The following is a 14,170-nucleotide window of genomic DNA, read 5'->3' as shown; positions in this document are numbered from 1 at the left end:
GCCTGGAAATACTTATCACCCAGACACAATTTGCATTTCGCTGTGATGATTTTGACATCTCTGGGCTCACTCTTGGAGATAGAGTGAGGAGTTCAGTCAGTGGAAGGTCTCATAGTAGAGGAATTGCTCCTCCACATTGAAAAGGCAGTTCAAGTGGTCCAGACATTGTTGCGAAATCAGTTTTACCCCGGTTCTTTTATTCGTCGAGGCATCCAGAGACGGCACCGGAACTCAGTAGTCATTTCACAAAACCTTTATTCATCTTTATTCATCTTCATTTAAGCATGCACTTCTAGAAGGGAAGACGAGGCCGGTGTGTCCCTCTCCAAATCTTCACTCCTTTGTCTGTGAAACACAGTTTTGTAGGGGCGACGCTATCATAAAACCCCCCACGGTGTGCTGCAAACTCTGTGTCTGTGTCTATGTGCACAAGCACATGAATGCCTACATGTGCGCGTTCCCACGTGTCTATGTGAGTGCTCGTGTGTGAGTGTGCGTGTGGATGTGTGTGCGTGACAGTTAAAACACTGTGGGTGTAGGTGACTCCCTAGGTCATAAAACCCATCTCCCTTCCAGACCACAGTTATCCAGTTACAAATGTTGAGACCCCCACCCAAACATTCTCTGGGGAATTTCCACTCAGCATTAACTCCTCTCTGTTTTACTTTCACAGTTCAAGTGGGGGAGGGGTCTCCTACAATCTACTCCTAAGTTCACAACACAATGAGGCCTTTATTACATTGAGGGCAGTGTCAATGTCTCTACAATAGTTCTACATTCTATGTTAACACATTTCTAAACTCTAAAATAAGCTAAACACTCCTACATCTGCAGACAGGAAGATACTGCCAGCACCGGAAACGTGCTCGTCATCTCCGAGCATGAAGTAAGGAGAGCCTTCAAGAGAGTGAACACCAGGAAAGCAGCAGGACCAGACGGCATCCCAGGTCGTATCCTCAGAGACTGCGCATACCAGCTAGCTCCTGTGTTCACTGAGATATTCAACATCTCTTTATCTCAGTCGGTCATCCCCACATGCTTCAAAGAGTCCATCATTGTTCCTGTCCCGAAGAAACCCCACCCTGCTTCTCTCAATGACTATCGCCCTGTAGCCCTCACCTCAGTAGTGATGAAGTGCTTTGAACGCCTGGTCAGAGACTTCATCATTTCTTCACTACCAGACACACTGGACCCACTACAGTTTGCTTACCGTCCAAATCGTTCCACAGACGATGCCATCTCTCATCTCCTCCACACATCACTCACTCACTTGGACACTAGAAGGGGGAATTATGTTAAAATGCTCTTCATAGACTACAGCTCTGCATTTAACACCATAATTCCCTCCACACTCACCACCAAGCTGGAGCATCTGGGACTCAGCTCATCTATGTGTCAGTGGATCTCCAACTTCCTAACTGGCAGACCACAGGCAGTAAGGATGGGCGGACATGTCTCAGCCTCCACCACTCTCAGCACTGGAGCCCCCCAGGGGTGTGTTCTGAGCCCCCTGCTGTACTCTTTGTACACATATGACTGTGTGGCCACTACCAGCTCCACCACCATCATCAAGTTTGCTGACGACACCGTCGTGGTGGGCCTGATCTCTGATAACAACGAGACGGCCTACCTGAAGGAGATTAGGAATCTGGAGAACTGGTGCCAGAGGAACAACCTCCTTCTAAACGTCAGTAAGACAAAGGAGCTGATAGTGGACTTCAGCACTAAGCAGGAGAGGAACTACCAGACCCCCGTCATCAACGAGTGCCCAGTGGAGAGAGTGGACAGCTTCAAATACCTCGGAGTTCACATCACGCAGGACCTGTCATGGTCCTGTCACATCAACACCGTGGTGAAAAAGGCCCGTCAGCGTCTCTACCACCTCAGACGCTTGAGAGACTTCCAACTGCCCTCCAAGGTGCTCAGGAACTTTTACTCGTGCACCATAGAGAGCATCCTGGCGGGAAACATCTTAACCTGGTTCGGGAACAGCACCATGCAGGACAGACGAGCTCTACAGAGGGTTGTGCAATCAGCTGAGCGCACCATCCGCTCCGAGCTCCCTGACCTGCACTCAATCTACAGCCGACGGTGCCGGACCAAGGCCAGGAAGATCGTGAAGGACCTCAGCCATCCCAACAACAGACTGTTCTCTCTGTTGAGGTCAGGAAAGCGATTCCGCTCCCTGAAGACCAACACAGAGAGACTGAGGAGGAGCTTCTTCCCGCAGGCGATACGGTCTCTCAATCACACCACCACACAGTACTGACCCACACATACAGTTCTTACACACACACTGGACATTCTGGACTTTGGTTTTGCACAACACTGGTCACTATATTCTTCATTTCCGGTTAATACTTGTACAGCTGCTGTTATTGTGTATATATTTATTTATATTTAGATTTCTTCATACATTCTTATATAGTTCTATATTGTGTATTGTGTATTTTGTTGTACAGTTATTTTATTTTCAACTTTAATTTATATATTTATCTTTATCTTATTCTTCCCAGTTAAATTTACCCTTCATTCTAATTTGTGTTGTACAGTTATTTCATTTTTAACCTTAATTTATATTTTATTCCTTCCTAGTTAAATTTACCCTTTTTAATTTTTCATATTTATTTCCTATCTTATTCATAGCCTTTTCCTTTTTTGTTCTCTTTAGGTCACGAGCAGTTGTCCAAGCATTTCACTACATATCGTACTGTGTATGACTGTGTACGTGACAAATAAAATTTGAATTTGAATTTGAATTTTGAATTTGCCTCCAGTCTGCTCCTGGCATGTCTAACTGGAGAGTCTGCAGTGCATGGCCTGGCTTGGTTTTCCCCAAGTGACTCGAGTTCTTTACTTTGTAATGCAATTTTCCCACAAGATACTTGTTGCACTTTGTTCCAAAATTAAAACTAGAAAAAAAGACATTCCAGTGTTTTTTCCCCCAGAAAAAAAGTAGCTCCATTAAATTGCTTCTCTTCTACATTAAAACTATTGCTTCCCTAGCTAATAAAAACTGGAAAACTGGATGGTTCAGTCAAGTCAATGGAGGCATTGCAGAGAAATGCAGAATAAATTAGGTCTGGTAGTTGTATTAAAGAATTTTAAGTGTTGACTAATCTTTTTATGCTGTTTCATGGTTCACACAGATTGCACATATGTACCTGCACACCCATTCATGTATTTATATTTACTAATATATTTCTTACAAAGCTTGATCATATGACATGCATTGCAAATGGAGAGCTGCAACTTTTCTGTTTAATTTGTATTTTATAAAATGTATAATTTTTTTCCATGGGGCTTTTCTGTTTCTTAAATAACAGGTCAGGTTATATTATTCCTGTTCTTGTTGCAAAAATTAAATTCTCAAGTTGAATCTTTTGTACTGTGTATTTTGGTACCTTGGTGCTGCCAGTTCTCCTGAGCTGCAGGACACAATTCCTACCGCAGTACTGTAGCTGTAATCAAAATAAAGAATGTGCAGCACAGTAGGGCTTGATTGCTGCAATAAAATGGGGTCTTTGTCTGTGATTATAACTAGTATTTTGAGAGTCTCTCCTTGTTGAGGTGTTTTCAGAAAATGCAGCTCAGATTAAACCACTTTTACACATCAGTCTAATGTGTGTGTGGTATATCTCTGCATTACAGTGTATAAGATAAATGCGGACATTACCGTATGTTACAAGACTCTTGGGGCAGTTTTATCTCTTGACACCAGCCACCTTTTGTTTCTCTTCAGAAGAGAAAGCCAGGGAGTTATCAGTTTCTTAATTCTTCCTCTATTGCAAACTAACAGAGGGTGACGGTGTCTCAGCATCCTGGATGGTTTCATTAGATCCCTGGGAACAGTATGGAAGAGGACTACTTAGCCGCTGGCAGCAGAGGATGTTACATTCACTCCACTACATCTTTTTAATTAAAACTCTTAATTAAATGGAGCAGCGCAATTCCAGGACCCCGTTGCGGTGTGTCGCTGTCTGTGTGTGTACATTTGTGTGTGGTTTGAACATTTGCGTCTGTATCAGCGTTAAGACTTCAGAAAACGTTTGTCGTCGTTGGTGGTTAAACTATTGATTGTTTAATAGGGTTAATTGAATATGTATTGGCATTTCCAGAGGATGGTTTCAGCTGCTCATTTTTCTGACCAACACTCAAAACATCCAAAGAGCTATAACCAACAAAATTTGGAATTTTTACTTAATTGATTACCTAAGTTTTTAATTGATTATCAGAATTTGTTATTGTTGACTGGTATATAGAATTAGCATATTTTATACTGGTAACAGCAATATTTTTAGCCAGTAAGGCAGGACATATGTATAAATTCCCCAGATATTTGTAATGATCATTGCAAATATAAGAAATTAGTCTTAAGGATGTTATTTCCATTATAAACTGGCATATTATCATCGATAACTGCATCACTACTTATTCATGACTCTTTTTTTGGTACAAAGCTAGAGTTAGCTAGTATTGGTTCTTTTTTTAGCTTAGGAGCCATTTTCTGTTCAACCCACTTCCAAAAATATTTTGATATTAGCTCCCCTGATGACTGGCAATATATACTTTGGAAAGAACGGGTCAGCCAGTGTGCTGCTTTTCATACTTGGCCTATCAGCTACTGATAAAGTTGGAGAGTCACCATGCAAAACTGGAGTCTGAGTCACATTTGATGAAAGACCACTCAAGTGACCTTTTAGCTTCCCAAACATGCATGATACCTAATTTAAACAGAAAATGTGTTTTCACATATCAGTTTTGTTTGTTTGTTTGGTTTTTTACATAAAAGCGCCTACAATAATTTATTTTGAAGGATAAAATGTAAAAAACAAAACAAAAAAAAACATAACAATTGTCATGGATGCCTTCCATTATTTTTTTCCTCATTTGCATTTTGCACTCTTACACAGGCACACTATACTGGAAATATTCTTTGTAGGCCAAAACTATGTATGAGCCAAATGTTAAATAAGTCTTTTCTTTTCTTTTCCTCCCTTGTAATAGATACTACACTCTTTACATGTAGCTACTAGTGCTGTGGTTTTACTATGACATAAAGGTCAGACTGTCAATACTAGCCTGTTAATTAAGTCACCGCTTAACACTGAAGTCAGTAGTAACATTAACTACAGATCTACATGTAATGAAAGTAAAATTACCTCATACTTTATACAGAAAACAGAAATGTTACATATCAAGAAGTAATAGTTCATCATTTGGAAATTGAAATTGTAGTTGTTGTCACCATGGATGCAAAAACATCGAGGATGTAAAAAACTAAAAAAAAATAACAATAATAATAAAACTAAGCACAGAATGATTTCACTTAAAGATTCATGCCATGTTCTCAGTCTGCTTCTGTTGCTGTGAAGATGGCTCTATTTAGCTTTTTAGTTTCAAAGCTGACCTCTTTACCTTGTTCTTTTTAAAATATTTTTATTTATTTATTTAGTTTTAATAAAAATGTTTGGATGTGTTATGTTGTCCCAAAATTTGCTTGTGTTGGACTTGCAGGATATCAAACTATAAAGACACTCACAGAGAGAGCACTATACTGCTGCAGTGCGGTTGCAGATGTGACACTTCAGACACAGACTGAAAAAGAAAGAAGCAGCAGTGGAAAGAAACAAAGTGGGGTAGAGGTGGAGGTTCACTGGGGTCTGCAGCTGGGTGAACTGAAGATGGGCTTGCTGTTGCAAATGTTTTTGTGCCTTTACTGTAGGTTCAGTGGGATTTTTACTAATCACTTTGGAAACAATTCATCAAATGATACTTGCTAACCTGTCGATCGTATTTACCCCAGCAACCCACTGCAACCTACTGCTAACGGTTGGTTCTTTCCAACTTGCAACTGTGTCCATTTAACGTAAGGAATAATAATACACAACTCAAGCAACTGAAGTGTACAGGTAATGGAACAGAAAGAACAACTCAGAATGAAAGAACACATGGCGACCGTGGCTCAGGGGGTTGGGAATCGCATCTGTAACCGGAAGGTTGCCGGTTCGATCCCTGGGCTCTCTGTCCGGGTCGTTGTGTCCTTGGGCAAGACACTTTACCCTACTTGCCTACTGGTGTTGGCCAGAGGGGCCGATGGCGCGATATGGCAGCCTCGCTTCTGTCAGTCTGCCCCAGGGCAGCTGTGGCTACAACCGTAGCTTGCCTCCACCAGTGTGTGAATGTGAGAGTGAATGAATAGTGGAATTGTAAAGCGCTTTGAGGTTCTCGAAAAGCGCTATATAAATGCAATCCATTATTATTATTATTATTATTATAACTCTTTGGTTTACAGTCATACCCTTTACTAATAGAAACCTGGAGATTACAGAAAATGAGCAAATGCACAACACAGCAGACAAACTGGTTATCAGCCAGTCCCCACTTTGTCCAGGTTGAAGAGCTGTGTTTCTGTACATTCCCTAGTAACAAATTAGCATATTTATACATTCACTTGGCAGCACGGTGGCACCGTGGTTTGCACTGTTGGCGCACAGCATCAGGCCGGGGTCTTTCTGTGTGGAGTTTGCATGTTCTCCCCGTGTTTGCATGGGTTCCCTCCAGGTACTCCGGCTTCCTCCCACAGTCCAAAGACATGCAGTTTGTGGGGATAGGTTAATTGATAATTCCAAATTGCCCATAGGTGTGAATGCGAGCGCGAATGATTGTCTGTCTCTGTGTGTTGGCCCTGCGACAGACTGGCGAGCTGTCCAGGGTGTACCCCGCCTCTCGCCCTATGACAGCTGGGATACGCTCCAGCACCCCCCGCGACCCTGAAAAGGAGAAGCAAATGGATGGATGGACTTTTGAAAGAAGTAACTTGTGATCTGTTCTAAAATGGTGCAAAGCGTAGGAGGCCTAATCTGAGCAGCATACTTGGAATGCTAATGATAGAAAATTGATTATTTACGACATTAAGATTTATGAAGTGACTAATACAACAAGTCAGTATTTTTCTGTAGACTGAAAAGGAGCTGACTGAAAGTCTCCTTGCATCACTCTACATTTGGGGAGGTTAAATCTATACCTATAGCAATACATACTCACCACAAACTTTTAAGATACTGTTTCTGTTGTAAATACCTTAAATAGATATTTCAATCTTTTTGTGGCTATTGCACTGTGCCATGGAAAAATATAACAAATTTGTTGGATTGTTTTATGAGACAAAGAAGTGCATTTGGTATTGAAGAGGAACACGGCTACTTTTCAGCCATTACAAACAAAGTAGCTGTATTTTTTTCTCACACCACAGCTAATTAAAGACAAATTATGACAGTTAAAATAATAAAAGTAAAAGAGAACAAAAAAGAATAGGTATGTTTTTGTATACTTTAAATGAAGTTATCAATCATCGTGGTCTTTATTGTGCCAGACAGAGAAGCACTCATACTTGGACACTTAGAGACGGTCAGCCCAGATCAAGCCAAGAAAAGGTCCAGACAGGGTTGAATGAAAACAGCTGACCGCACATTCACATTTGTTGGCACAGTTGCTTCAGTTTTAACCACATAAGCAAAATTACTCTCACTAGTGTCTGTGACAGCAGGACTCAAGCTTGCGCAAGCAGAGTTGAGTATTGTGAGGCTTTGCAGCCAGTCATAACTGATTGTTTGTGACATTTTGAGAGTCAGCTTTTTTTGCAGCTACAGTCTGAAGAGTGAATGGGTAAAATGCGATTTACTCATGCATTAAAAAATAAAAACACGCTGTTATGCCAGTGCAGGCAGTCACACCTGTGCTCGTGCACTTTTGTGCTCCAATCCTGTTAACTTGTATGAAGCTTGCAAAAATGAGAAACAAGCTCTCAAAGGAAAACCAAGTAATCTTGTGGACTGTCTCATTCTACAGTTACTGTCTGCAGTCCCTCAACACTGAAGATGTTTGACATTAAGGTTTGATTTTCTGCTAAAATCAACAGCATACTACAGTACAGTACAATGCAATACAATTTTATTTATATAGCACATTTAAAACCAGGGGGTACACCAAAGTGCTTCACAGTAAAAATAACGGTAAATGATTACACTGAACAGTAAGTCATTAAAACAAGGTAAAATAGAGAAAGTATAGAAAACAAACAAAAAGCAGTAAGTAGAGATAGGGAGAGATCATGATAATTCAGAGAAATGAGTAGCGATACAGCAATTAATGTGCGTTGAGAATTAGTGAACCGGAAAAAGCCAGGTTGAATAGGTAAGTTTTCAAGCGTGCTTTAAAGAATTGAATGGAGTCAGAGGCACGAACGGTAGCAGGAAGACTATTCCAGAGGTTTGGTGCTATAGAGGCAAAAGCACGATCACCCCTAGTCTTCAAACGGTGCCTGGGCTGGGCCAGAAGTAACTGACTGGAAGATCGTAAAGAACAGTTGGGAGTATAGAGACTGAGGAGGTCGGTGAGATAGTCAGGGGTAAGGTTGTTTAGGCATTTGAAAGTAAGCAGCAGAACTTTAATAGGCAGCCAATGGAAGTCAGAGAGCACTGGAGTAATAGAGCCAAACTTTCTAGTTCCGGTTAGGAGACGAGTCGCAGCATTCTGAACGAGCTATAATCTTTGGAGGTGAGCAAGTTGGAGTCCAGAGTACAGCGAGTTACAATAATCTAATCTGGAAGTCACAAATTCATGTATCACTTTTTCAGAACGAACAGAACTTTGTTATGCTTAAGCTCTTTTGCATGTGTTTGTTGTTGCATTTTTCTCTAATCTTGTAGCTGCTGAGGTTTCCAATAAAAAGCTACAGTTTTAATATTATCAAAAAAATATATTATCTAAATGAACGCATCCTTTGCAGACAAATGTTCACTACTCATCAATCCTTAGACTATCTGCACTTTTTCTGTGTACATAAGCATCTTGAGACTCAACTGTTGCATTACAGAATCTGTAAAGCTCAATTTCTGACTTTCCATCCTCATCTACAAGACTAGACGTGTTTAAGTTAGGAAATAAGCATACGTAGCTCTAACTGTATTTCTGCAGAGTTTTAAAGTTGTGTGTGAACTCTCAATATCTGCTATTTGCATTCAAGGCTGGTTCCACTGCAGAGGAGAGGAGAGGCCTGACGCTCTGATTGGTGCGTGAGTTGCTAGACAACAGATGTCCAGCCGACTAGGAGGTGGACTACCTGTGGAGGAGGGAGAGAGAGGAGAGAGACAGAAAGAAAAGTGGAGGTGGAAAATGATGAAAAAAGGGAGCGAGGCTGTCATATAACAGAGTACAGTCGATGAATACTGCAAATAAAAAAAATAAAAAAATACAACCACCCTGGCACAGCCAAACATGACCACCTATTATGGAGCATTATGGAAGAATGGTTCAAATCATTTTCAGAGTTTGATTTTTTTTTTTGAGGTCTGAAAACGTGCTACAGTCTTTCCTAAACCATGTCCTCAGTATTGCTACTAGGTATGGTATAATTAGGTCAGATAACTTTATTGCTTAGTGTACAAAGAATAACACTAGATTGTGTGTTAATTGTAATATAATGGTTACATAATGGCATTAATGCATTGTGCATACTATCATTTTAACAAAAGTTCTGCAAACATACTTAAAACTATGGGTATTGTTTTATTTTACTGGAATTTAACAATGTTGATAAAGCAAAGTACAATGAAAAGTAGTCCGTTAAATTCCTTAAGAACAGCAAATTGGCTGTTGTACCAGTGTAAAATACGCTATGATGCTAGTAGACTTAAGTGATGTACTGTAAACACAGGTGTATTATAAAAAACTAAACAAAAAACAATTACTTAATGTAGCAGAAAATGCAAATGTGAAAATTAGATATTTGTGAGTAATGATTCTCTCAATATTGGCAAAGGGAAGACAAAATGTGTTTTGTGTTATACTGACACAAAAGGATGTGCCATTCAGCAACATAATAAGGCAAAGACAGAGATGGAGAGATTAGTGACCTTGCTCAGAGAATCCTGCTAATCATGCAGTAATGGCTAGGCTGCCCTTGTTTCTGGCGCTGTTTGTGGGCTTCTGTGCTGTTATGCTACAGCCGGCAGTATGCTTCAGCAAAATTGAAATTGGCATGTTCTCAGGGGCATTATGGCAGACTTGGAGCCACACGGAAGAGCTGCAAGAAATTCTGCATGCAGGAAGGCATGCAAGTCCTTTCGGAAGTTTTTACACAGTTTCATCACCGCCTCTGGAGCCAATATGACTGTTGAAAGAAAAGAAACAGCATTTTTTAAGTTAATGAAGTTAATTGTGGCTGTTCTTGGTAATTAATGCTTGGGCTGATGGACGAGAAAGTTTTTTGCAACAGTAATCAGATCAATTCATTGTAGACCTTTTTGTAGTTTCATCATTTTATCTCTTCTTCTTTTGCCTTTAAACATTCTTTTTTTTGTAGTTTTGTCTGCTCATGCTATATATTTTATTCTGGATTAAACTTTGTCACTAGGGCTGACAAACATCTTTGTCACCTTTCTTTGGGGATAAGTACTTTTCTGTCATAATATGTTTTATACTGGCATTTTGCTGCATATTTGAGTGCACGCCAAGGTCCGTCTCATTTAAAGCTCACTAGCTTTGTTGTTGTGCTTGCCTATTGTTTTCCTATAGGTGCGTTACACTGACACGAAACAAACAGATACCTGGACCTATAATGAGAACAAGCAGCCTAGTGTTCTTTGCTGGTCTTGCCTCTGTGCTGCACTGAGCCCACAGTTTCCATAGCACCAAGAAGAGAAGAAGAAGGAGGCAGATGAGAGTGAAAAATAGGCGTCCTATTTTATTTTGGAAAAATGTAGAACCTCCTGCTCTCTCTCTCTCTCCCTCCTGTCCTGAGGCAAAGCTGAAATGGGTCGCCTCAGCACCGGATTGTCTTACTCATTGCAATGACTCACTTATTCTGAATCAGAGTCACTGGACATTGGGTTTCTTCTGACAGAGAGATTTGAGTGTCACTTCATGTTTGCTAAGTCAGATAAAATCAGTCTGAGCCTCAACGAGGAGAGATATGTTATGCTGTCTGGGTTGCCATATTGCCTGTCTGGGATTTTTGTTGCAGTACAGTTAGATTGCAGTATCTAATACCTGCTGCTGTTCTATTCTTTGCTTCCCAAAAACCGTCTTTTCCCCCCCGCATAAAATTTGGTGGATTTCATGTAAAGAAGCATGTACATGTTCTCCCAGCATCAGTTAAGGGTCCACTATTAAAACAAGCTCACCAAAAGCTGATGTTGTATTTAGGTGGAACATTATAGTCACTGCCGTAGAGCATATACTTCTTTAAGGTTTCGGAATATGAGTGAAATCGTTTTATGGTATGCATAATATTACTGTGTGTGTGGAAAAAAAAAAGTCACAGTTTATTTTAACCTAAAGCACTTCATTACAGTGATGTAGAAATCTACAAATATCATAAAGTTTCTGATTAAATCTCATCATTGGTGTAATACAGAATTACATAGCTGTTTTTGTATTACTGATTATATATTATTTCAAAATACCCTTTGTCTGAAAAAAGGGGGTAGAAAATAAATAATTTTAACATATTCTATCCAGATTAATTGTTTAACACAAATTTTAATTAAAAACATGAAGAAAAAAACGGTATGAGATTTTCTTTTAAACATTCAAAAGGATTACTGTATAAATCTATTGTATGATACATCTGCAAAACTGCAGCACAGTGTATATTTTGGGAATACAGATTTCAGATTTCCCTCAGGGCACCAAAGAGGACCTAAAAGTACATTGGAGGAGCTTATGCTGAGCCCGACGCGAGAGGTCAATATGAATCCTCTGTGGCCGTTCACTGTGTTTGTTGTTCACTGCCGCCTGCCTGTTTGTGGCATATTACCGAGCACATATCAGGTCACATTATTTTTGTCAAGCATTTCAGTTCTGATAAGGAAAAGAGCCGGCTGACACCATGCCAGCGCGCGCACACACACACACACACACACACACACACAGACAGACAGACAGACAGACAGACGCTGACAACCAAATACTGCAATGTGTCCTCCACTGAGTCAAAACTAAGTTGCATCCAACTTCACGTTCTATTATTTATAAAGCCAATCACAGGAGGGAATCATGAGTAGCATTAAAATAACCCATCTCTGTGTTTGTGTCTCCTCTATTTTTCTTTTAGATCATCAAAAGCTGGAGAGAGAGGCGAGGATTTGTCGTTTATTGAAGCACCCCAACATCGGTGAGCTGTGTCCTAAATCTCGGAACACACACACACACACACACACACACACACACACACACACACACACACACACACACACACACACACACACACACACACACACACACACACACACACACACACTTGTGCAAATTAAAACAGGTCTTTTCAGGTCTCTACTGATTTCTGCTAGGGATATTCATGTTCTAGACACAGTTACGAGAGAGAAAGGAGGAGAGACCATGAAACCAAGCGTGTTTGTGTGTGTGTGTGTGTGTATGTGTTCTAGTACGGTATGTAATGATTATGCTGCACCTGTGTGCTCTTGCAGCTGAGTCATCAAAAAGATACACCAGCCGTACACCTGCTCTCTAAACCTTTACACCCCTCTCATTAAACCTCTGAAAGAAGTGGTCTCTCCTCCTTTGTTTTCACATTTATAGACACATGCTCTTTCTTCCCTTCACTGCTGTTGTTTCATATTTCTCTAATAATTTCTTTGTAGTTTTCTGAGATGTACTTGCTATTTGAAATTTTGAGAGCAACAATGGCGTTAGGTTTTTGATCCTGTGGCTTTGAATTCAAGACAATAATATATAATATAAGTCAAACTCTTCTAATTTCCTAATATTGAAACGCAGTGTAGTAATGCTTTACTTTCTAACAGTAACAGTTTACCTCCGGCAAAACCAGGCTCAGAGAAGGGGTGGTTGTCTGCCGTGACTGGTTGAGGAGAGTGAAGGAAGACAGGATAAAAGTATGATTCTATGCAGAGAGGTCTACTGAGGCCATAGTGAGTGAGAAAGGTGACTGAAGAAGAAATACTCAGTACATCATGGGAAACCACCAGCAGCCTACGCCTATTGCAGCATAACCAAGGGAGGATTCAGGGTCACCTGGTCCAGCCCTAACTATATGCTTTAGCAAAAAGGAAAGTTTTAAGCCTAATCTTAAAAGTAGAGATAGTGTCTGTCTCTCGAATCCAAACTGGAAGCTGGTTCCATAGAAGAGGGGCTTGAAAACTGAAGGCTCTCCCTCCCATTCTACTTTTAAATACTCTAGGAACAACAAGTAAACCTGCAGTGCGAGAATGAGCTGCTCTAATGGGGTGATATGGTACTACAAGGTCATTAAGATAAGATGGGGACCGACTGCGGCTGCAGTGATGTGGATGCTGCACCGGTCCGTCGTGGTGAAGAGGGAGCTGAGTGTAAAAGCGAAGCTCTCAATTTACCGGTCGATCTACGTCCCTACCCTCACCTATGGCCACGAGCTGTGGGTAGTGACCGAAAGAACGAGATCGCGGATACAAGCGGCAGAAATGAGCTTCCTCCGAAGGGTGGCTGGCCTCTCCCTTAGAGATAGGGTGAGAAATTCGGCCATCCAGGAGGGGCTCAGAGCAGAGCTGCTGCTCCTCCACATCGAAAGGAGCCAGCTGAGGTGGTTCGGGCATCTGACAAGGATGCCTCCTGGGCGAGCTGGCATGTCCCACCGGGAGGAGGCCCCGGGGCAGACCCACGACACACTGGAGAGATTATATCTCTCGGCTGGCCTGGGAACGCCTTGGTGTTCCCCTGGATAAGCTGGAGGAGGTGGCTGGGGAAAGGGAGGTCTGGGCCTCTCTGCTTAGGCTGCTGCCCCCGCGACCCGGCCTCAGATAAAGCGGATGAAGATGGATGATGGATGGATGGGGACTGACTATTTAAGACCTTGTATGTGAGGAGCAGGATTGTGAATTCAATTCTGGATTTAACAGGGAGCCAATGAAGGGAAGCCAATATAGGAGAAATATGCTCTCTCTTTCTAGTCCCTGTCAGTACTCTTGCTGTAGCATTTTGGATTAACTGAAGGCTTTTCAGGAAGTTTTTAGGACATCCTGATAATAATGAATTACAGTAGTCCAGCCTAGAGGTAATAAATGTATGAACTAGTTTTTCAGGGTCACTCTGAGACAGGATATTTCTAATTTTAGAGATATTGCGCAAATGGAAGAAAGCAGTTCTACATATT

At 41.1% G+C, this 14,170-nt stretch overlaps 1 protein-coding gene across 18 annotated transcripts in view; it reads left to right on the top strand.

The window, feature by feature from the left end:
- camk2d2 (calcium/calmodulin-dependent protein kinase (CaM kinase) II delta 2) overlaps positions 1-14,170 on the top strand; it is a 51,085-nt gene that overhangs the window by 14,786 nt on the left and 22,129 nt on the right. For all 18 annotated transcript variants that reach the window (XM_080879260.1, XM_080879273.1, XM_080879270.1 and 15 more), the window contains exon 3: positions 12,119-12,178. In XM_080879260.1, the coding sequence (XP_080735386.1) occupies positions 12,119-12,178 (60 nt within the window). The remainder of the gene's footprint in view (positions 1-12,118; positions 12,179-14,170) is intronic.

The sequence above is a fragment of the Rhamphochromis sp. 'chilingali' genome (genome assembly GCF_963969265.1).
Source record: "Rhamphochromis sp. 'chilingali' genome assembly, chromosome: 4".
Lineage (NCBI taxonomy): Eukaryota > Metazoa > Chordata > Actinopteri > Cichliformes > Cichlidae > Rhamphochromis > Rhamphochromis sp. 'chilingali'.
This window is presented reverse-complemented; position numbering and strand designations above follow the sequence as displayed.